Genomic DNA, 25181 nt, shown 5'->3' with positions numbered 1-25181 from the left:
TTCCCTGCATGTAATGCTTCTGCAAACACTGCCAGCTGTGGACTCCCAGAATGCCTTATCCACCATCACAGTATTCCACAGAGCACTGCTTCTAGTCAAGGGACTCACTTCACAGCAAATGAAGTGCAGGAATGGGCTCACGTTCGTGGATTCTACTGGTCTTACCATATTGCCCGCCATCCTGAAGTAGCTGGCTTGACAGAAAGGTTGAGTGGCCTTTTTTTTTTTTTTTTTTTTTTTGCAGTACGCGGGCCTCTCACTGTTGTGGCCTCTCCCGTTGCGGAGCACAGGCTCCGGACGCGCAGGCCCAGAGGCCATGGCTCACGGGGCTCCGCGGCATGTGGGATCTTCCTGGACCGGGGCACGAACCTGTGTCCCCTGCATCGGCAGGTGGACTCCCAACCACTGCGCCACCAGGGGAGCCCTGAATGGCCTTTTGAAGATCCAGTTACAGAACTAGCTAGGTGGCAACACCTTGCAGGGCTGGGGCAACGTCCTTCAGGAGACTGTCCGTACTCAAATCAGCATTCCATGTATGGTGTTATTTCTCCCACAGCTAGGATTCATGGTTCCAGGAATCAAGGAGTGGAAATGGCATGGCAGCATTCAATATTAACCTTAGTGATTCATAAGAAAAATTTTGCTTCCTGTCTGCAACCTTATGCTTGCTGATATAGACATCTTCATTCCAAAGGGAGGAACGCTTCCACCTGGAAACACAACAATGATTCCATTGAATTGGAAGTTAAGACTGCTACCTCCATTTTAGAGTCCTCATCCTTCTAAATATACAGACAAAGATGGGAGTTACTGTACTGGCTGGGGTGACTGATTCTGACTGCCAAGGGGAAAGCGGGCTGCTACTACATAACGGAGGTAAGGAAAAGTATGTCTGGAATACAGGAGATCCCTTAGGGCATCTCTTAGTACTCTCATAGCCCGTGACTAACGCCAATGAAATACTATAACAACACAATTCAAGCAAGACTTCTAATGGCACAGACCCTTCAAGAATGGATGTTTGGGGGCACCCCACCAGGAAAAGAACCACAAGCAGCACTGAGGTGCTTGCTGAGAGTAAAGGAAATATGGAGTGGGTAGTAGAAGAAGGTAGTTATAAATACCAGCTACGACCACCCGACCAATTTCAGAACTGAAGGCTGTATTATTATGAGTATTTATTCCTTATTTTATTGTGAGAATGTTTGTGTATTTTTTCTTCCCTCTCTTATCCCCTTGTCATCTAACATAAAATGTATCAATAAAAACTAAGTTTACATTATTGAAGTTATAGGATTATCAAGGAGAGGAGTGAACTTCATCCAAAGGCTTTGCCTCCTCTTCTGGGGAAAGGGTTAGCACATTTTCAGTTGTACACAGGATCACTGTATCATGTGAGGTGGAAATATGACTTTGTTTTGTCTTTATTTGGAGATTAAGCATGGTTTAGGAGATGTGTATTGGTGCCAGGTGGACCAGATGTGGTCTGTGATGATCAGTTTTATGTGTCAAGTTGGCTAGACTCTAGTACCTAGATATTCAATCAAACACTAACCTAGGTGTTGCTGTGAAGGTATTTTGTAAATGTGATAACATCTACAATCAGTTAACTTTACGTAAAGGAAATTTCTTGGATAATCTGGGTGGACCTGATCCAACCAACTGAAAGACCTGAGGTTTCCCTCAAGAAATTCTACCTGTGTATTGCAGCGTCAGCACCTGCCTAAGAGTTTCCAGCCTGACCTTCCTCATGGCATGCACTAGACTCCAGACTTGCCTACCTGATCCCTAGTTACAAAAGCCAATTCCTTGCAACAAATATAGATGGATAGATAGATAGATATAGATAGATATAATAGATAAATTGATTGATAGATAATTGAAAGATAGAGGATGGATGGATAGATAGAATAGGTAGGATAGATATCCACAGCTTGCATCTCTCTATCTCTGCGGTGGAACTGACTGCCACAAAAACCACCTAAGAAAATCTTGCATCCCTTGAGAGTCAGAGCTTGTTTTTGATCCAAAAGGGATCACTCAACATATTCATCAGGCATGCCCCCCAAAACTCCTGGGCAAATCCCAGGAGTTCAAAGGATTATTCTAATGGAGGAATCAATTGGGCAGGTCAGGGTGACACTCCTAGAATAGTGTTCTGTCTTTCAGGGCATGCCTTCAGATATGTTAGTCCTTTCATATTTATTAAACTGTCTGTAACGCAGTGGAACGGTACACGGCCACTTAAAAATATGCTCTTTATAGGGCTTCCCTGGTGGCGCAGTGGTTAAGAATCCTCCTGCCAATGCAGGGGACATGGGTTCGAGCCCTGGTCCGGGAAGATCCCACATGCCAAGGAGCAACTGGGCCTATGCGCCACAACTACTGACCCTGCGCTCTAGAGCCCGCGAGCCACAACTACTGAGCCCGCGTGCCACAACTACTGAGCCCGCGTGCCACAAGTACTGAAGCCCGTGTGCATAGAGCCCAAGCTCCGCAACAAGAGAAGCCACCGCAATGAGAGGCCCGTGCACCACAAGGAGTGGCCCCCGCTCGCCGCAACTGGAGAGAGCCGCGCGCATCAGGGAAGACCCAATGCAGCCAAAAATAAATAAATAATTTTTAAAAATATGCTCTTTATCAACTGTCCCTGAAGGGGGATACAAAATCTCATAATATTAATTGTTTCTAAGGAGGGGAGCCCCTGGGCTCTGGGACGGAAGTGGGAGGGAGGATTTTCACTGTTTGTTCTTTTGCAATGTTGGATTATGTGAGTCTATCATCTAAATTAGGGATTGGCAAACTGTAATTCACAGGCCAAATCTAACCCACTGCCTGTTTAAAGTTTTACTGGAACACATTCATGTTTATTTGTTTACATACTGGCTATGGCTGCTTTCAAGCTGCAGTGGCAGAGTTCAGTAATTGGAACAACTACATACACAACATATACAATGTCATATGGCCCACAAAGCCTAAAATACTTACTATCAGACCCTTTACAGAAAAAATTTTCCGATATCAATCTAGATCTTTTTCAAATAGAAAAGTAAACTGACATTAAAAGAAAAAATGACCCAAGAGAATTGAAAACATCTGTCCACACAAAAACTTATACATCAATGTCCATAGCAGCACTAGTCACAACAGGCAAAAAGTGGAACCAACCCAAAAGTCACTCAACTGATACATAAACAAAATGACAAAATATGATATAGCCACACAGTGGAACATGACTTGGCCAGAAAAACGAAGTACTGATAAATGTTACAACACAGATGAACCTTGAAAACGTTATGCTAAGTGAAAGAAGCCAGACACAAAAGGCCATATATTGTATGATTCCATTGATATGAAATGTCCAGACTAGGCAAATTCACAGTGATAGAAAACACATTAGTGGTTTACAGGGGCTAGAGAGAAGGAAGAATGAGGAGTGACTGCAAATGGGTGCAAGGTTTCTTTGAGGAGTGATGACAATGTTCTGGAATTAGATAGTGGTGACAGTTGCACAACTCTTTGAATATACTAAAGACCACTGAAGTGTACACCAAGTACACGGCATTTCAGAGTTCAGTAGGGGGCTTAGCACCGAGTGACAAGTTAGTCCCCTCTACCACCTCAGGGTCAGACCAGCCAGGGGGTTAGGGGACCAAGTTCTACATCCCAATTAACCCAAACATCCGTGAGATCTTCGGTAAGTTTGTTTCCCCGTCTGGATCTTAACTTCCTTCTCTATAATATGATACAACCGGACAACGCAGGAGAAGGCCAGTACGAGACACAAGGGGAGATCCAGGGGGGCCTGACTTCCCAGAATCCTTTATTCTTTCCCCAAGATTTATCATCACTGACCCTAATAACCAGCAGCATCATCATGATGTTCCAGTTTCAAAGCACTCCCACATACATGATGTCATTTGACCCTCATAACCACCCTTTAGGGTAGATAGGTATTATCCCCATATTACAGATGAAGAAATTAAACCTCAGAATCAAATGACTTGCCCAAGTTCATACAGTGGTTAAGTGTAGGAGCTGGGACTCAACCCCAGGTCTGTCCACACCACCACACTGTTTTTGCATGTTTGGCCTCTCTCTAAAGCCCAAGACAGCAAAGTCCAGCAGCCTCACTATACACACATCTTTGTTTGGACAAAGCAAGGGAGGAGAGGCACAAGGACTTGGGTCCTCCTTGACCTTTTCTTATGAACCCTTCTATACTGGTACAGCAGCAGTCTGTGCATAGGAGTATATGCATGTACACTGGTGTGGACACCAAGCTCATGGTGTCACAAAGATATACATACCGGTACACATGACCTCAACAGATGAGAGGTCACTCCTTGTTACCAGAGTGGTGGGGAAGCTATGCCTCTAGCTCGGGGGAGTCCTGAGCCAGAACTCTGGGAGTCTGCTCTCTCCTAAATCCAGAAGACTCATTACCCCTTTCATGAAACTTCAAGAGTAGTGAGGAGAAGAGAAGGCCTGGAAATTATCCTCATTGCCTTTGCTGAAGCGAGCCCGGGAAGGGGAACATCGGTGAACAGGGCATTCACTCCCAAGCTCAGAGAGCTGGGCCTAAATCTCAAGGAGTATCAGTGAGAACACTGCTGTCAAACCCAGGTCAGCCCTTGTAAGTCACAGTGCCTGGGCACTAGTTAACGCTACCAGCTATGTGTGCTTTGGCAAGTCACCCACCCTCTCTGATTCAGTTTGCTTATCCAAAGACATGGCTAATGACTGCCTGGGGTCTAGCTCAGAGGGGTGCTTGGAGGTTTCAGGGACATAAACGGAAATGCTTTAAAAATAAAATGTACTTTAAGAACACACTCTGTCATTCTCCCACAGCTGATAAGGAAGAAGGGCTGAGGCATGAACACACTTGGGGAATGACCCACTGATGCCTTTCCAGGGCTTGGCCAGCAAGGGGGAGTCAAGCCAAAAGCAGAAGTGTCTTCAGGAGAAGCCGGGTTGCCCATGCTTGTTTGCACTCTTTTTTTCATTTGGCCAATCAACATTTATCAAGCAACCCCTACAGCACAGATGCTGTTCTGGGGGCTTGAAGATAAAGCAGTGAAGAAAAGAGAAAATGGCTCTGCTCTCAAGCTTATGTTCTACTCGTGAAAGATCAATAAGTAAACGAATGTCAAGCATTGGCAGGTGCTATGCTGAATTAAACTGGGTAAGGTTAACAGTGATGGGGGAGTGGTACTATTTTCTGTAGGATGTAAGCAGGCCCCTCTGATAAGAGGATGTTTGAGGTAAGACCTGAAGGAAGTAAGGGGATAGTTTAGGAGACAGCCACACCTTCTGTCTAGGCTAGTGGACACGAGTTCTGGGGAGAGACAGACACGTTGTCCACAGCAACAGAGAATTTCCTACCATGCTGGCTTGGTTTGCCCCTCTTAGATTCATTTTCCTGCTATGTTCCCTGGGGGGAGGGGAGGTTGACCCCTACAGACTGTATCCCTGGGTCAGCCTTGTCCTCTGCCTGACTTTTGTTAGGTTCAGCCAAAAGGAGGTCCCCAGAAGACTGAAGAACAGGATGAAAGAGAGGTGGGATACTGAAGCTCCTGCTCCCTCTGCCTGGCCACAGTTCCGACGGTGGCTGCATTCCTCTTTGCCACAGTTCCCATCTGCCTTCCACAACCCCTTCTGTAGTCAATCCTCCAGTGTTGCCCCTCCTGGGCCCCATGGGGTGGGGGCTCATCAGGAAGCCTTGCAGGATTAACCTTCTAGACGAGCACCATGTACCTACCTGTGCAGGAGTGTGCTGTCCATAGATGCTACCTGGACTGCCTCTCCCATCAGGACAGGATGAGTTTTGACCCTAGAGACACCCATCGCAGCTAAAATGTGGACCATGGCCTCCTCTCCTCCTCCAAAGCTCCAGCTCTGTCAAATCATTCATACCAGCAAAGGTGGGAACAGAAGTTGAGGTTCTAGAGCCCCTCGTCTTACTCCCTTAGGACCTCGCTGCCCTGGAGGTTTTTCTCCCCAGGATCCAGCCCACCAACTTTCAACTTTGTGGAAGCAACGGATCCACCTACCTCCAACACCAATAGCTCATTGCCCAGTTTACTTCCTTGATAGTATTTATCACTTCTGGCTTTTTAATGTGTACGTCTGCTCTGTGCACTACAATGTACATGCCATGAAAGAAGAGAACTTCCCTGTCCTGTTCTACGTGAACAGCATCCTTGGCCGAAGTATAAATCTCAGAAACATTTTTCAGTGAATAACTGACAACAGAAATGAGTATAAAGCCACCTCTGCTCCCAAACACCCTCCACAAGAATTGTAGCCATAAGCCCAGACACCAGTGGCTTAGGGTCACAGGGGTGGGCAGATACTCTCAGAAGCGTCTCGGTACTGCTGACTTCTCCAGGTGTGTGTGGGCAGGAGCCCCAAGTGGGACAACCAGGATAACCCGAGTCGGAGAACCGCTCAGGTTCCACCTTTCTGAAGATCCTCGGCTTCTCCGTTCCTGAGTGGCTAGAGCTAACAGAAACAGTCTCCAGGTCTCAGCATCTACTATATGGAAGACTCAAAATGTGGCTCGCCAGACCACCTCCGCCAATGACCCAAGAAATCCTGTGGGTGAGCGCCACTGGTTATTTTCCTCCACTTAAGGGGCCCAAGCCTAGGCCCTCTGAGACCTGATTCAGTATCTCTTTGGACCCCATTCTACTCCACCCTAGATACCCCACCCCACCCATGTGTGGCACCGCCGCCACCAGGCCATCCCCTTTACCCCCAAAGAAACCCAAACAGCTCAGAAGTGCGTCAATCGACCTTTAATGTCCAAAAGAGGCGTGGATGCAGAGCACAGGAGACGCTCCAGAAACGAGGGAGAGATGAACACACACCAGACATTTCCAACTGGCCGCACAAGTCTGGGAGGGCAGGGGGAAACAGATCCGGACACTCATAAAAAAATAAACCTCAACTCAAGCACTCAGCCTTGCGCCCACCAAAGGGTTTTACAGGGAACTCACTCACCATCCCGGTCCCCACCCTCCCTTGTCAGCATCAAAGAAAGCTCAGCACACACTAAAGGCTTGAGAAGGGGGCATTCTCCTGCCTCCCCACCAACCTCGAGGATGGAATCGGAAAAAAAAGAGAATGAGCTGGATCCCGAACCCCCTCCACAGCATCAACCCTACACATGAGAGTTTTTAATGCGATTTACAAGAATCAACAGCTCAATCAGTAATGACTCCCCCCACCCCATCCCCCACCCCATCACCGTTTGATCCACAGACAAGATTTCCCGAGCACTCCCCTTGGAATCTCCTCCCACTAGCGGTCCTGCTCCATCCCCTAATTCCTGGCTTCACCCCTGCAAGACTGACCTCCAAAGTTCCCCCAAAGCCCCTCAACAGCCCTTTATCACACTTCCACCCCTGCCTCCCACAAGAGGCTGCCACCATTCACAAAGTCACTTTCCTTCTCCACTGAGACCCAGCTCCAGGATGGATGGTAGCATGACCACATCATCCTGGACTATCCTCCTAAAGCCTTCCTGGGAGCAGACAGCCATAGGGCAAGCAGTGTCTAGGCCAGATGGCTGAGGGCGGGTAGGGTGATACCCATCTTCACCCCCAAAACAGAGGCCCCCAGAGGTTTTTAACATAAAGGCCCACTTGTCTACTGATACACCTTAGAGATTCCACAGTCCTGCCCCTCCCTCCCCTCTACCCTAAACCAAGATATACACACATTCACACACATATACAGAGGAAAAACAAGGGACACATTAATTTGGTTTGATTGCTAAGACCTAGCTAAGAACTAGTCACCAGAAATTCCCTTGCCAGCCAACTACCAGGGGCTGCTCTAAGAGAACTCTGGAGGAATGAGAAAACAGAGAGCTAAGCAGGGAGCAGACAGAAGGAGAGAAGAATGAAAAGAAAAAAAAAAAATCAAGCTAATCCCACCCTCAACATCCTCCTAGCATGAGCTCTGGCAGGAAGAATAAAAGAATAAAAGACACAGCCCTCACTTAGAAACTCTTCTGACAAAGACAGCAAGATAAGTCTGCTCCCCACTCCCACACACCACAGACAAACACGTCTCAAGGCCCCTTAAAGAATCCAGCCCCTGCCCCACCCTCTGCCCCAAGCCGTGGAATCACAGTTCAGTGGAATATTCTCCCTGGTACCAGATCAATCTCCCTACCCTCCTTCCTACCCCTCTCTCCTTGTCAATCCCAACGCTGTCCCCCCTGCAGCCTCCCTGGCCCTCCCAAAGCAGCATCCGCCACCAGGAAGAGGCAGCTGCACAGTTTTAGTTCCACCTCCAGAAACCTATTTCTTTTCCCCAGCCCTCCTGGTCTTACAGGCTTTGTTGAGGGCTTTTTATTTGTACAGGGAGAGAAAGAGAAAAGAGAGGGGTGGGAGAGATTTCCTAGTGCAATACAACAAACAACAACAACAAAAAAAATTTAAGTCTTGAAAAATAAACATAAAGCAGCCTTCTTCCCCAGGCAACTAAACAGAAAGAAGTTTGGTTTTGTTTACTGCGACATACACATGAAATCGAGTATACAGTCCATGCAGTAGCACAGCCATTGGAGAGGACATCCTGATGCTGGCCCCAGTGCAAAACAGTCCCAGCAACGCCGCCTGCTTGCCATCGCTGCCGCCACCACTAACACCTTCACTGCGGCCACCTAGCCTGACTTGAAGAGGAGGATTGCAACTTGACCCAAGTAAAAATAGATGAAGTGCTTTGTCTCATGTGTAACGTAGCTGCCAAAATTTCGGCCCACAATACAATGCCAGGTAGGGTTGTATTTCTTGTCAAATTCCTAAAAGAAGAAGAAAAAAGAGAAAAAAGGTGATTAGGACAGCTGGAGGATGAGAAATCAGAATGAGAGCCTGATTAGTTTAGCTGTCACCCCCACCCCACCCCCAGTCCACGGCCTCGGTTCTCTGAACCTCAGGAGCTCAGGTTCTAAGGTTGGCTAGGACACTCCTTCATTAATAATGTAACACCACAAAGGCTCCATTATTTCTCTCTAGCACTTTACAGCCCGATCATCTCTCGTTCCTCTAGCTACCCTGCTTTTCAAAAGCCCACCCCGCAATCCTTCAGCAAGGGAATCAGAAAAGCCAGTGGAATAAAGGACCACTCCAGGGTCACACAGCATTGAGTACAAGAGGAGCAAGCCTCCCTGACGTGCCACTTGCCACCTCTCACGTTACTAAACCAGCATTTCCAAAGGCCAAAAACCAAGACACTAAAGCAAAATGGGGAACGAAAGTACCAGGAGTACTTGCAGGAGAACCAGGAAGCGATTCTGTGTAAGCCAACATTAAAGACACTCCAGTGTGGCAGGCACTACGTGGGCTGTAAACACCAGAGAAAGGACCTCAACCATGAGATCAAGGCAGTTCCCTCACTTCTCTCAGGGCTAGTACAAGTTCAGCATCAAAGCCAGCTAGGAAATCCTCACGACCTTATCAGACAGACCTTCCCACTCTGTGGACCCAGCAGGAAACAGATGGCTCAGTTCTAGCTGCATCCTGCCATGGCTGTGAAAGGACAGCAGCCCTCCATCACGGGCCCAGCAATGCTGCCAACCTTGGGGCTCTGGCCCCTAGGGGCTCAACCTGCAACTTGTTTAGCGTCCTCACAGCCCCCATACCACGTAACTCCAGAAGGTATTAGGAGACAGCGGAAAGGGCATGGGTCACCACACTCAGCTTTATTCCTGACTGAAGACCCTGTGTAACATAGGAGAGCCATAGTTGCTTCCCCATTTTCCCCATCAGCAAAACAAGAAAGCGATTCTTCTAGCCCTAGGAGTCCATGATTCTACATTCTCTCCCTGAATAGAACAGAAAAACCATCACTCAACAAGGAACCAGCACGCCTAGCAGCCTTGCCAGCTCTGCACCCCCTGGCTACACACACAGAAAGAAAAAGTCTCTCAGGACCCCAGTTTCCTCTTCTCATACCACCCACACACACAGGAAAGAGTTCTGTGAAACTCAAGGATACTCTACCGCCTGTATGGACCAGAATGCCACGGCTCTTAGGCATCCTTGGGATACCAGAATTAAGAATATCAAAGACTGGGGCTCTGCCACCAATGGACATGGATCCTGACTGGGAATCAGGGACCCTGGGTACCACCTTTCACCTCTAGCTCAGCAGCTTTCTCACTATATATATGTTAACTACGTCCATTCACCCAGGAATTCTTCAGGGACTAAACCTATTGCCCCAATAATGCTCATCTATTAAATAAATAAATAAATAAATAAATAAATAAATATATATATATATGTTCAAGCCCACCCTTTCCTCAAGGAGGTAGGGAGAAGGGGACGATTTAGTATGTGAGTCCCTTTTTCTTTGATCCCGCAGCTTGGCTTGCGGGATCTTAGTTCCCTGCCAGGGACTGAACCCGGGCCATGGCAGTGAAAGCACCAAGTCTTAACCACTGGACGGCCAGGGAACTCCCCACCTGAGTCCTTTTAAAGAAAAGGAAACGTCCTACATAATGAGAATCACTTATAGGGCTATCCCACTTTAAATGATGCAGCTCCCTGAAAATTTGTATAGGATCTTATGTTATCCAATCAAACATCCTTGGTCTTCATTTCGAATAGTTCTGAATTGGGACAGTTATATCTAGTCCTGAGGCTTCACTCCCCATTGCTCTTGCAGTCACATAACTATCATAAACATACACACAACCCCAGCAGAGTTCCTATTAAGAACTCTTAAGGTGAATGCTTTAATAAATAAGAATCATCCCCTAACTTATCTCCTTTGCAAGTTCGTAGGGTTCTGTTTGCATGGAATATACCTACTTTCCTATGCCCCCACTCCAGCCCTCCCCGGGGCATAACTCAGCTATCCATCCCTATCCCTGACCAACCACAGCTCTCCCAGCACACCTTCTTGATATAGGCAGCAATGTCCTTCTCTATGTTGTACTTCTCCATAGCCTGCGTGGCGCAGTCAACGGCATCTTGTTGCATGTCCTCAGACATGTCTGCGTTCTTGATCACTGCCTTCCGGTCAGACATCGTGACACTGCAGAAGAAGCAGAGAGGTGAGGCTGCAATCCCATGCTCTGGGCAGTGAACACTAACAGCTGGGTGTGGGGCTGGGCGAGGAGAGCACAGAAGATGAGGGCAATAGAAAACACAGATATGAGGCATTAGAAAAGGGAGCTCCTAAGATTTTAGCAGACACATGGTTGCCAAGTCTGGGAAACACAAGGTAAATAATTAAAAACACATCATAAGCCATCAGTTGTTATCACATGTAAAATGAGGCTTTTCCAACTCTAAATTTATCTATTTCCAATATTTTGAATAGCACCAATAGCCAAGATATTACAACACACCATCTACCAGCTGTGTCCTTGGGCAAGTTGATCAAACTTTGTGCTCTCATTCGTCATCTTAAAATGCGGACTTGAGTTCACCTCAGGGTAAACCTGGTGGTATAACACCTGAACATAATAGGCCCTTGATTTAATGACCATTATTATATCATTGGTAGCAAAGTGGATGAGTTAGGCCTGACTTCTGGTCTGTGGACAAGTTACTTAGCCTTTCTGCATTCGATTACCTCTATTTTAGCAATGAGGATATCTCTCTATCAAGCGCTGTTGTATGGATTAATTACGGTTATATGAGAACACTGCAAACAAGGACAGTCTATACAGTGGTCTCACCCATTAGCCAGATTCAGCCCACCACCTGCTTTTGTAAACGGTTTCATAGGAACACACCACAATGGCAGAGTTGAATAGTTGTAAGAAACTATATGGCCTGTAAAGCCTAAAATATTTACTATCTGGTCCTTCACAGAAAAAGACTGCCAAGCCCTAAGCTACCAATGCCCAGGGGTGACAAAGGCCACAAAAGGTAAAGAATTATTATTTTAATAGCACTCTTTCATATCCATGCTATCTAAGACATTGCATTCATCCTATAGCAACCAGAGTTCCAGAGCTCACCTTGCATGGTCCCCTCCTAGGATGACAGGAATTCCAGGAGGGCTGGCCACGGCCTGCCTAGAAGTCTATGGCATGTGAGGTGCTTTGCAGGAAAGGGGATGAGCTGCAAAATCCTATCCTCTGTCCTTGACCAAGTCCCATCACAGAGGGCAGTAACAATCCACCCCCCACCCCATGTGCTACTCCCCCAAAGCGCCACTCTGTGGCCTGCCCAGTGGATAAAAGATGTTGTCGTTGCAGCCCTGTCCGATACAAAGCTACACAGGGACCTGCCTGCTCAAGGAGAGACCCCTGGTATCATTCCAGGCCACCCGGATCTGAGTCCACACTAACCTGTGGGCTGGGTGGGCTGAAAAGGGAAGCAGAATTCATGACTACTTCTTCAGCCTGCACTAGATATCTACAAAGAATGCATGCGTGCCAGCTGCTAGTCAGACAACCCTTTACTGCATCCGGGGCACCTCTGTCTCACACTGGCCAATTAAGCAAGGCTGGTCCCACTTCTGCAAAGGCTGGCAGAGCAAAGGGTTATTGCCCCAGCACCCTCTGCTCCCATACGCCCGAGAGGGAAAGTCAGAGCCTCGAGAGGAGTCTGTGAGCGCCAGCTGGGGCTGAGGAAAAGGTCAGGAGAACCCTGTTCAAGGCCCGGCTGTCTATATGACCTGGGGCAAACCAACATCTTTTAAAAAAACAATGGCTGAAATAAGATAAATGTGGCAACTTCAATGGGTTTGCACAAAGGTACGACAGCAGCAGCACAGGGACGAAAACTAGTGTCACCGGGCGGCCTATCCCAGGTTCCCACTCAGAAGGGGGCACTGTTTACAAATCCAAGGGTGGGGTGGGGCCTGATAAAAGGATGAAATCAGCACCCGTTCTCCCAGCAAGCTCACCTGCCCCACTGCCTCATTCCCAAAGTCCAAAGAAACAACTTTGTCACAGTAATTAAAACCACCTTACCCTCCAGGAGAGCCTGCAGTTACATAACGTTGGTCTTGTGACTACAATGCCACGATTCTTCACCCCTGACCCCCCAGGCGTCTGAGAGGTGAGGCCTAACCCCAGTCTCCCCTGTCCAAGGTGCCAATGAGAAAAGGAAAGGGAGGGGCCAACGTAGTCCCTCCCCCCGGGGAAGAGGGGGGGAAAAAAAAAGAAAAGCAAGGGACCTGGGCCTCCAGATTGAAGGATGACCACAGGGCCCCAGGCCAGCTGCCTCAGTCACGAGCCAGGAGCTCCTCTGAAAAGCTAAGAGGGCACTCCAGGACAGCTCACTCTCCTCTATCCCCGGCCCTGCGACAAAAAGACCAAGCCTCCGAACGACACGACCCGCCCTCCCCGGCCCCCGACACGCACAAACGCTTGTATTTCCTCCCTTCGGATCCCCAAGGGGCCGTCTCCCTCCACCACCCCATCCTCCAGTGGCTGCGATCCCGAAGGCCGGCACCTGGGCCAGGAGAAAGCCTCCTCCCCCCGCACCTCCGCCCGGCCGGCCGCCCTCCCCCGTCCGGCCTAGAGCAGCGCCGTAGTGACTGGGCGTCCTCGCTGCAGGAAGGACGCCCCAGAGGGTGGCGACGCGGGACGAACCGCGTCACGCCCGAGCCCGCTCCGCGGCTCTCCCTCGGCCCAAACAGCAAGGGCCTCCGAGCCCGCAGAGAAATCCCGGGGGGGCCGGAGGCCTCACCTCTGCAGCCGGGGGCCCCGGGGTCGGGAGGGCACAGGGTGGCGCAGCCCTGGGCAGGAGAGGCGCCGGGGGCGTCACGCCGAGGCCAGCACTGCTCCGGGCCTCGGGGCCGAACCCCGCGCGTCGGGCCGCCGCCCCGGGGCAGCCTCCACCCACCGCTTACCTTTACGGAGGCGAGTCCGCGCGGGGTCCCGGGGGAGCAGGGATGGCCTGAGGCAGAGCGCGGGCAGGGCGGTGTCCCCTCGGCTCCTCTGGCAGCAGCCGCCGCCGCCGGCGCCGCCGCGGTCTCCGGCTCCCGCAGGCCCGGGCCGAGCACTAGCGCCGCCGCCCTCCGCCCTCGAGCTTCTCCCGCCGCCCGCGCTCCGCCTTGCGCCCGCCGGCCCGCCTGCCTGCCAGCTAGCCAGCTCCGCGCTGGCACCTCGCAGCTCTGCTCCGCTCGGCCTCGAGCTTGGCGGATGCACGACCCCCCTCTGAAATAGCGCCCCGCCCCGCTCCCCCCACCGGCGCGCGCGCCGCCGTCCGCGCTCCCCATTGGCTGGGCCCGTTCGGCCCCGCACTGCGGGCTTCTCCCCGCGCCGCTCTCGCCCCACATCTTGTTTCCTCCCACAATGCCTCGGGGCGAAGGGAGGGGGTGGGGAGGGGGAGCTGGAAAAGGTTGGGGGAGGGAGACGTGGCCTTCAGAAGAGAAAAGAGAAGTATACAGACCCCACTATCCAGGGCTGGAGAGGCCAGGCCTAAAAAGGAATAAAGAGGCCGGGTTCAATGAGAGAGAAAAAGAGGGAGGGGCGTAAAGACCCTAATTCGAAGAAGAATAAAGGAAGAGAGTGGGATGGAAATTTCAGACCCTGGGAGCCCATGGGGAAGGGATAGAGATCCTAACCTTAGAAAGAGGAAGGGGAAGGAGGTGAAGTCATCAGTTTTAGAGGAAAAGACAGGACCCCTTCCGTCCCCCCAAAACTGTGGGAAGGAGAGGACAGCCAGCCCTATGGAGAGGTAAAGCCACAAACAGCCGCAGGGCTCCCCTCTTCTCACTTTCTGGGAAGGCCCCTTCCCCTTCCTGCTCTGCCTTTGTTCACGAGTCTCAAGGCCACAGGACCTAAACTCCCAGCTGGGGCCCCAGATGCTGTTTATCTTCAAGAGCAATGGAGGCAAACCCTAAGCACGATTGTGAGAGGGGAGGTTTGTCTTTGATACACAGGCCCCTGGAAGAGAGATGAGAGTAAGCTGTTTCCAGTCAGTCTACCCGCCTGGTTAGACAGGACTAGAGGGGGCGTGAATAGAATCCCCTAGAGGTACAAACCAAAGCATGTCTGTACAGCCAGGAGCCTTAAAATTCACCCCATCCATATTCCTCACCTTATAAAGGAGAGAAACAAGGGACAGAGAGGGGGGGAGCCCTTGCCAGACCACCACAGGTCAGGCCTGGACCTGGCTTCTAGGCTGAAAAGTGGTGCTTCTAGGCAGCAGTCCGCCTGGGGTTTGTGGGTGTGTGTGTAAATGCCTGTGCACACTGGGAGAGTGCCTGCTCTCCATGCCACACCACCCACCTCCTAAGGAGAACAGGAAGCAGCTGCTCTTTTCTTTCCAAAGGAAGTGTCTACCTAAAGGGGTGGTGAGGGTCTTTATGGGAAGCCAAGCATTTGGGCCACACAGTAAGGATTAAGAAGCTTCCATTCATCCTATAACCCTAACCCTAACCCTTCATTGCCCCAAACCATGGTCAGGAAGTCAGGCTTGTTCTGGCCCTGACCTGCTCTGATTTGGAGCATCATAATTTAGTGTTCATTATGAGTCAGGGGAAACCTAGAAAATCATCCCCTCTCACTTATGCTTTCCCAACCTGCTCTATCATCTTCACCCTCAATGAGGAGATTTGAAAGAAATAGGCGAGGCCTGTGGTATCCCCTCACACCAAGGGTATTCTGATGTCAGCTTCAGTGTGAGTGAATGGGGGGGCGGGGCACCTGTGGGGAGAAGGAAACTACCTCTTAGAGAATTTCAGTAACTTGCCCAAAATTCCCCAGCTTGTCAGCAGCAGTATTTAATTCCCAGTGCCTACACTTTTAGCCTTTCCACTATCCTCCTGACAGAAAAAAGATAAAACTGTAAACTAGGTGTTGGGTGCCCTATCTAAATTATACCAGCATTTCCTAAGCTTATCTGACTCCAAAGACCTTTTTCATCCAAACATTTATTAACATCTCCAGGAGCTACTATTCCACAGGACACAGTTGGGGAAACTTGTGCTATGCTAATTACTACTATTTATGTAAACTGCTTACTGTTTAGGATAATTACTATGCAACATAGTAACTGTTATAATTAATATGTCTGCTTAACTTGGTGGACATTTCTATTTGATGCCACTACATGTTGATCGTCCGGTTTTCTGTTGCCGGGATAGCAGAGCCATGTCTTCAGATTTAAAAATCAGATGGGACTTTTGTTTTTGTCTCATCTGTGAGCCCCTTACCCACTGGCTACTTCTTTAACTTAGGGGTTCCCCAGGGCACTGGTCAACTTAAGTAGTTTATACCATGATCTGAGCCTTGATGACCTCCCTAAATTCCAGACCTCCACTGTGGGTGTCCCACAGGCTCTTTGGACTCTTCACATACACCTATATCCTGCCTGGTCATTAAGAGCATTGGCCCGGGAGCCAGAATGCCTGGATTTTAACCTCTTTCCACCACTCAACCAGCTGTGCAGATCTGGCCAACCTATTTAACATCTCAAAGTTTCACTTTCCTCATCTATAAATTGAGACTAATAATATCTACTTTATAGAGTTATGAGAAAAATGCACGAAAAACTCTTGGCACGATGTGTGGTCCATATAAGTGATTAATAAATGTTAGCTATCATCAACATCTCTCTTCCAAACTTATTTCCCTTTCCTGCATTTCTTTTTTTAATGCATTGGGTTTTTGTTTGTTTGTTTTTATTTATTTTTGGCTGCACTGGGTCTTCGTGGCTGTGCGTGGGCTTTCTCTAGCTGCGATGAGCGGGGCCTACTCTTCATTGCTGTGCACAGGCAGGCTTCTCATTGCGGTGGCTTCTCTTGTTGCGGAGCACGGGCTCTAGGTGCGCGGGCTTCAGTAGTTGTGGCACGCAGGCTCAGTATTTGTGGCTCACGGGCTCTAGAGCGCAGGCTCAGTAGTTGTGGCACACGGGCTCAGCTGCACTGCGGCGTGTGGGATCTTCCTGGACCAGGGCTCGAACCCACGTCCCCTGCATTGGCAGGCGGATTCTTAACCACTGCGCCACCAGGGAAGCCCCCCTTTCCTGCATTTCTTACCTCAGTTCCTCGCCCCATTATCCACCCAGGTACCAAGTCAGAAACCTGCGGTCCCCTCTGGATTTGTGTCTCTCCCTTCCCTACCGCATTTCTATCGCTCACCTCCTGGCCGTGTCTCCATGTCCATGCCCCTTTCTGAAGGAGTCCCTCATTCTCATTGTGAATACCTTGCACCTAGGACTCATCATCACTTCCAGTAGGCTCCCTGACCCCGTTCTTAACTCCTCCTCCCCAAATCCACACTGCTGTGATCTACCTAAAATGCAAATCTCCCAGGCACTTCCCTCTTCCCTGCTCTGAAAAAAGACCCATGCTCTTTCCCATAACTTACTTCCCCTCCCAGCCACACACACCCCAGCCTCTCTGCCTTATCCCCCCACACTTACCATCTCCCTCTTCAGGCTCTAGTAACACCATCAGCTGTTGCCTGTGGTTTCCCACCCCCCCACCCCCTGCCCCGGACCCAGATTCCACACCTTTGTTTATGTAGTTCTCTTGCCTGTGAGGCTTTCTTTCCCGGGAAGCATACCCCTCCTCTATGTTTTGGTAACATCCAAGGCTTATCACCCACCACATTTTATTAAACTTGTTGGTCTTATGTTTGTCTGTAGTTCCTTGCATACAGGGATCACATCTCATTTACGTGTGGGCTGCAGAACCTGACACAGTTCTTGGAACATGGGAAATTCTCTGTAAGTATTGGTTAAACTGATCATGCCCATTAATGGCTGAAAAATACATTTTGGAAGGACTCACTTCATCTCTTCTCCACCCAAAGAACCTTGTCTAGGCTCTTCTGTCTCTTTCCCTAAAACTAGCAATGCACACTATTTACACTGGGCCCTTCCTGCCCAGTGCAAGTTGCTAACTTAAGGTAAAACACCGTCAGCCCTGGGGAAAGTCCAGGCCTGATTCCTGAATTGATTTCCTTCTCACACTCTCTGGTTATTTGCCTGATATCCTTACACCTTACAGGTAAAAACTAGCAAGGCTCTCCCACCCCAGCTGACTAGGTCACCTACAGAAAAGAGACCGTGGCAGTGACAGAGGTCATTTCACCAAGCCCTTTTGCTATTGACTTGCTTCAAGAGCTCCAGGAGGATGGAAAAGGGTGGGAACACACACATTGACACACTGCAGTGCAAACCCTGCTATCAGTCCCTTCTGCCAAGTCCCCACTGGGAAAACTTAAGGAAGAAACAGTGTGACTAGAACTACTGGAATGTGCTCCAGTTCATTGCTGATTTCTTGGGTGGCCTTGTAAGACATACTTCCCTAGGCAACCATTTACCAAGCCCCAAACATTGCCCCTCCTCCTCTCCAATCCCCTGAAACTTAGAGGAGCCAGCCAAGGTCAACCACATGACTGGGAGCTAGTGAGGTGAGCCCTGGACTGGGAGTCAAAGGAGAAGTCTTAAGCCCAATCTGGCTCTAGTCAAGTCATGTTTATAAGGTCCCTGTCAGCCCCAAAGTCTATGATTCTCTTATTTCAATACCCCATCCCAAAGGGCACATTCCATGTGGATGGGAGAAATTTCTCAGGCTAGGAGCCTCTGCCTCAGGCCAACTTTAAATGCCCCTTTTCTGTTCTTTCTGTCTGTCCCTGCGGTCAGAATTCAAAGAGCATTTCTCTACACTCACACCACCCACCAAAGTTGGGAGGTAATTCTGTTCATCTTTTACTCCCTCAACTAACAAAGCAACTTGACATAGTTAAGATTCAATTAATGTTTAGAGCTTCAATTAAAATATTAAAGCAAATGGTCATGGGACTTCCTGGTGGCACAGCGGTTAAGAATCCGCCTGCCAGTGCAGGGGACGTGGGTTCCAGCCCTAGTCCAGGAAGATCCCACATGCCTCAGAGCAACTAAGCGCCACAACTCCTGAGCCTGCGCCCTAGAGCCCGTGAGCCACAACTACTGAGCCCACGTGTCACAACTACTGAAGCCCACGTGCCACAACTACTGAAGCCCACGCGCCTAGAGCCCGTGCTCAGCAACAAGAGAAGCCACCGCGATGAGAAGCCCGCGCACCACAGTGAAGAGTAGCCCCCGTTCAGTGCAACTAGAGAAAGCCCGCGTGCAGCAACGAAGACCCAGTGCAGCCCAAAATAAATAAATACATAAATTTATAAAGCAAATGGTCACCAAGAAGGAGCCAAAGAAAAGATGTTCCAATGGAGTTCATTGTTTCTAGGTCATGACTCCTTAGGATTTAGGAGTCTTCCTCCTTCGTTGTATGGACAGTTCTGAGGAACCCTGCCCCTGCTGCGGGAGAACCAAGACAATGACGTGGAATGTGTCAGCCCTTGAATATCCAAAAGATGAAGTTAGGTTCTTGAGTGCAAGAAACACCTGAAGAAGAAAACAGGACCTGAATAACTCCCCTGACTCCAGGCAGCAGGAATCATGGGACAGTTTCCACAGGGCATCCCAGCGTGGCACATCACTGGCTTTTTCTTTGAGTCACCCGACTCTCAATTCAAATTCCCAAAGAAGGGCATCTGATTGGACAAACTGGGTCGTAAGTCCACATTTTGGCCATGGAAATAAAGGGCAGCCAGACTGGTAGACCTTCTGAGATGGAGGGGGGGATAGCTGACAGAAGGAAAATCTACATGCAGTTACAAGAAGCAAGAGAGTGGGTACTGGGCGGGCAGAAACCACAGAGATCTACCTTGGAGAGCCTCAAGAGTGGGAGCCAACGTTATTTATGAGGGAGATCGTCATCCCCACAGTCATAAAAACACTCTGCTCTCTCACCCTCAGTCCCTTAGGGTGAGGTGGGAAATGATGAAAGGAGCTCTAAAAAATGAGGTCTGCACAACTTTGCCGTCCTTTGAGAGGAAAATTTTGGAGGAAAATCTTGCCTTGTCAGGTATATTGTGATATACTCCAGTTGGCAAAAAAAAAAAAATTATCTTCCCACTAGGAAATGGAGGCCCACCTTACATTTCAACACAATCATATATATTTATACACGTATATAACTACTTTATTGAGATATTGTTCACTTATAAATTTCACCTTTTTAAAGTACACAATTTAGTGGGTTTTAGTATATTCACAGAGCTGTGCAACCATCACCACCATCTACTTTTAGAGCATTTTCACCACCCCCAAAATAAACTCCATACTCGTTGTCAGTCATTCTTCCATTTCCCCCCAAACCTCACTAATTTACTTTCTGTCTCTATGTATTTGCCTATTCTGGACATTCCATATATATGGAATCATAAAATATATGGTTATGGTCTTTTGCAACCGTCTTATTGCACTACGTATAATATTTTCAAGCTTCATCCGTGGTGTAGCATGACTCTGTACTTCACTCCTTTATGTGGCTGGTTAATATTTCGTTGTATGAGCATACCATGTTTTGTTTAGCCATTCATCAGCTGGTGAACATTTGGGTTGTTTCCACTTTTTCGCTGTTATGGATAATGCCTCTATAAACATTCACATACAAGTTTTGTATGGATATATACTTTCAATTCTCTTAGATATACACCTAGGTGTGGAATTGCTGGGATTTACGGTAACCCTATGCTTAACTTTTTGAGGAACGGTCGGACTGTTTTCCAAAGCAGCTGCACCATTCTACATTCCTGTCAGCAGTGCGTGAGGGCTGCGACTTCTCCACATGTTCACCGACACCTGTTATTATCTGTCTTTTTGATTACAGCCAGCCTAGTGTGTGTGAAGTGGTATCTCACTGTGGTTTTCATTTGTATTTCCTTGGTAGCTAATGATGTTGAGCATCTTTTCATGTGTTTATTGGCAATTTGTGTATTTTCTTTTTTTTAATATTTATTTATTTTATTTATTTTTTTGGCTGCCTCGGGTCTTAGTTGTGGCACACGTGGTCTTTGTTGAGGCGTGCGGGATCTTTCGTTGCGGCGGCTCTTCACTGTGGCACGCGGGCCTCTCTCTAGTTGCGGCGTGTGGGTTTTCTCTCTCTAGTTGTGGCACACGGGCTCCAGAGCGCGTGGGCTCTGTAGTTTGCAGCACATGGGCTCAGTAGTTGTGGCACTCTGGCTTAGTTGCCCTGTGGCATGTGGGATCTTAGTTCCCTGACCAGGGATCGAACCCACGTCACCTGCATTGGAAGGCGGATTCTTTAACGCTGGACCACCAGGGAAGTCCCAATTTGTGTATTTTCTTTGGAGAAATGTCTATTCAGATCTTTTCATTTTTTAAATTAAGTTGTCTTTTTATTATTGAGTTGTAAGAGTTCTTTATATATTCTGGATAACAGACCCTCATCAGAGGCATGGTTCAGAAGTATTTTCTTCCACATTATGGATTGTATTTTCACTTTCTTGACAGTGACCTTTGAAGCACTAAAGTTTTAGATTTTGATGAAGACCAATTTGCCTATTTTTCCTTTTGTCCCTTGTGCTTGTGATGTCACATCCAAGAAATCATTGCCTAACCCAAGAAACCCTATGTTTTCTCCTAAGAGTTTTAGCTCTTGCTAAATGATCCATTTTGTGTTAATTTTTGTGTTTGGGTCTGACTTCATTGTTTTGCATGTAGATATCCAAGTGTCCTACGTCTTTTGTTGAAAAGACTATTTTTTCATCACTAAATGGTCAAAGATCAGTTGACTGTAAATAGGAGAGCTTATTTCTGGACTGTCAATTCTTTTCCACTGGTCTATATATCCTTATGCCAGTACCACACTGTCTTCATTACTGTAGCTTAGCAGTAAGTTGTGAAATCTGGAAGTGTGAGTCTTCCAAGTTTGTCTTTTTCAAGGTTCTTTGTCTAATCTGGGTCCCTTCCATTTCCATATGACTTTTAGGACCAGGTTACCAATTTCTGTTAAAAAAAAAAATCAGCTGGGATTTTGATAGAGATTATGTTACATCATAGATCAATTTGGGAAGTATTGCTATCTTAACAGTATTAAGTTTTCTGGTCCATGAACATGGAATTTCTTTCCATTTATTAGGTCTTCTTTAGTTTCTTTCAATAATGTGAAATAATTTTCAGTGTACATGTCTTGCACTTCTTTTTGTAAATATATTGTTAAGTATTTCATTCTTTTTGAAGTTACTGTAAATTGAATTATTCTCTTAATTTCATGTTCAGGTTTTTCATTGCTACACGTGTATAGAAATACAATTGATTTCTGTATATTATATTTTGTATTCTGCAACCTTGCTGATCTCATTCATTAACCCCTAATAGTTTGCGTGTGTGTGTGTGTGTGTATTCTTTAGAATTTTCTATATGCAAGACCATATTACCTTAGATAGTATTACTATCTAAGATAGTATTACTTCTTATGCGGGCCTCTCACTGCTGTGGCCTCTCCCATTGTGGAGCACAGGCTCCGGACGCGCAGGCTCAGCGGCCATGGCTCACGGGCCCAGCCGCTCCGCGGTGTGTGGGATCTTCCCGGACCGGGGCACGAACCCATGTCCCCTGCATCGGCAGGCGGACTCTCAACCACTGAGCCACCAGGGAAGCCCAGATAGTATTACTTCTTTCTGTCCAACCTGAGTGCCTTTTTTTCCTTTTTCTTGCCAATTGTCCTAGCTAGAACTTTCAGTACAGTGTTGAATAGAATTGGTGAGAGCAGACATCCTTGTCTTGTTACTGATCTCAGGAGGGAAGCTTTCAGTCTTTCACCATTAAGTCTAATGTTAGATGTGGAGTTTTCGTAGATGCTCTTTATCAAGTTGAGGAAGTTCACTTCTATTCCTAGGTTGTTGAGCGTTTTTATCATGAAAAGGTATTGAGTTTTTTCAAATACTTGTTCTGCATCTATTGAGAGGATCATGTGGCTTGATTTCTTTAACCTATCAATATGGTGCATTACATTGGTTTTCAAATATTAAACCAATATTTCATTCCTGGGATATGAGGATTTTTGTATCTATTCGTAAGTGATATTGATACATAGTTTTCTTGTTGTGTCTTTGTCTGAGTAATATTGGACTCATGGAATGAGTTGGAAGTGTCCCCTCCTAATCTATTTTTTGGAAGAGTGTGAAGGATTGATATTAATTCTTTAAACATTTGGTATAATTCACCAGTGAAACCATCTAAGCCTGGATTTTTCTTTGTGGGAGGTTTTGAAAATACTAGTGCAATCTCTTTACTTCTTTTAGGTCTATTCAGATTATCTATTGAAGTAGTTTCAGTAGTTTGTGTCTTTCTGAGAATTTGTCCATTTTATCTAGGTTTTCTAATTTCATAGCATATACTTGTTCATAGTATTCCTGTATAATCCTTTTTATTTCTTTAAGATCTCTTCTTTCATTCCTGATTTTAGTAACTTGAGTCTTCTCTTTTTTCTTAGTCTGTGTGGCTAAAAGATTTGTCAATTCTGTTCATCTCTTCCAAGAACCAACTTTTAATTTCACTCACTGTTTTCTATTGCCTTTCTCTTAATAAGGTGTTTCTTGAGCACCCAGATGATACAAGCTGCTTAGGTCAGGGGAAGCTCGGACTGGGACTATTCCTTTGAGCGGCTAGATTCAAACTCATCTCCTTGTCTATTTCCCTCTAAAACAGGGTTCTCTCTATTTCAGTGTCTCCCTCATCCCCCCGGAGTACTATGACAAAAAAGACAGAGACCACATTGTTACTTGGAGGCTGTGAGGGACAACAGTTCCATTAAATCCATAAACATTTCTTAAACATCTGTTACAAGCTATGTGGAAGGCACCAAGGACAGGGCTGAGTAGCGAGAAGCAGCCTCAGACTGTGCAGCCTCACCGTCTAGCTGGGAGGCACACATGTACACAGCCAACTTTAACACAGGCTGGACTACAATGAGGGCTGTGATTGAGAAAAATGCTCGTGGGGGGCTGGGGTTGGGGGGTCTTCTGTCTGGAAGAGTCAGGGAACAGAAGAGCTGGCATTTGAGGTAAGTCTTGAAGCATGGCAGGATTGGGGGAGAAAAAGGGAAGGAGGGAAGGTTCTTCAATCAGAGAGAAGCACACAGGCCAAGGCAGGGAATGGTAGGAAGCCAGGCCTGGCAGGGACAGAGTGTGCTGGGGAAAGGACAGGCTGGACAGAAAAGCTAGGACCAGACTTTGGAGGAGCCTAAAGGATGTGCTAAGGAACTAGAACTTTGTCCTTAAAACACTTGGAGCCCACTGAAGGGCACTGAGCTGGAGGATGACATGACCAGCCTTTGCTGGAGTTTGGGGCCACAACAGAAGCCTAGGTTGATTTATTCAGCCTCCCTGGTGGCCTCCTCATGCTTAGAAGCAAGCAGAGACAGCCGTCTTTACCCCGGTTGATCACCACGTCCCTGAGACTCTCTCCTCCCTATGCTTCCGTGGTGCAGCACCTCCCTGATTTCCTTCCTACCTCTCTGGCTGCTCCTTTGCAGTCTCCTCAGCAGGCTCCTCTTCCTCTGCCCATCCTCAGTGTTGCTGTTCCTCCGAGTTCTGTTCTAGATCCTTCCTCTCCTCACTAGAACATTCTCCTTTGGAGATCTCATATGTTGCCATGGCTTCAAGGACCAAATATGGATTGGGAACTCCCAAATCTCTAGGTGGCTTTCTCAGACCTCTCTGCTTGCTTAGACCTATCAGATCCAACTGTCCATTGGACGTCTCCATTTAGGTGCTATTTTCATTAAAATTAGGTCCAGCCGTGAGTAGAGGGGAACCCCCAAGTAAAATGGCCCAAACAAGACTTCTCTTTCAGATAAAAGGAGTTCAGAGGTATTAAGTCCAAGCCTGGGATGACAACCTGGGGCTCATATCTCTGAAATCTGTCACTTTGTCTCTATCCCCAGGCCACCATCCTCCTCCTGGTCACCTGCAACAACTTCACCGTTCCTGCTCCTCTCAAATGCATTCTCTACATCTACACTGTCCGACATGTTAGCCACCAAACACATATGGCCACTGAGTACTCAAAAGTTGGCTAGTCCAAACTGAGATGCACTGTGAGTGCAAAATACACACTGGATTTCAAAGGCTTAATATGAAAAAAATGTAAAGTATCTTAAGTTTTCTGTTAAATGATAATAGCTTTGATATATAGGATTAAATAAAATATATTATTTAAAATTAATTTCACCTGTCTTTTCACATTTTTAATGTGGCTACTAGAAAATTTTAAACTACGTTTGTGGGACTTCCCTGGTGGCACAGTGGTTAAGAATCCACCTGCCAAGGCAGGGGACACGGGTTCAGTCCCTGGTCCGGGAAGATCCCACATGCCACGGAGCAACTGAGCCCG

General features: G+C 47.7%; 1 protein-coding gene across 1 annotated transcript; it reads right to left on the bottom strand.

Annotated features, from left to right (window-relative positions):
• Positions 1-6785: 6785 nt before the first annotated feature.
• DYNLL2 (dynein light chain LC8-type 2) lies at positions 6786-14100 on the bottom strand. The gene is made up of 3 exons (XM_022552634.2): positions 13834-14100; positions 10917-11055; positions 6786-8815 (listed from the first exon to the last, which is right to left on the bottom strand). Exons 2-3 carry the CDS (start codon positions 11046-11048, stop codon positions 8678-8680), a joined length of 270 nt encoding a protein of 89 aa, XP_022408342.1. The 5' UTR covers positions 11049-11055; positions 13834-14100; the 3' UTR covers positions 6786-8677.
• Positions 14101-25181: the final 11081 nt, after the last annotated feature.

This window comes from Delphinapterus leucas, chromosome 19 (assembly GCF_059928025.1).
Source record: "Delphinapterus leucas isolate spDelLeu-1000000601 "Yukka" chromosome 19, BTC_Dleu_Yukka2, whole genome shotgun sequence".
Taxonomy (NCBI): Eukaryota; Metazoa; Chordata; class Mammalia; order Artiodactyla; family Monodontidae; genus Delphinapterus; species Delphinapterus leucas.
The sequence above is the reverse complement of the archived record's forward strand: the minus strand, read 5'-3'. Positions and strand labels throughout refer to the sequence as shown.

Coding starts and splice junctions, on each gene's coding strand:
- DYNLL2 (XM_022552634.2), bottom strand. CDS start 11,048: ATGTCTGACCGGAAGGCAGTGATCAAGAACGCAGACATGTCTGAGGAC. Junction 8,816..10,916: donor TTGCTGCCTATATCAAGAAG/GTGTGCTGGGAG, acceptor TTCTTCTTTTAG/GAATTTGACAAGAAATACAA.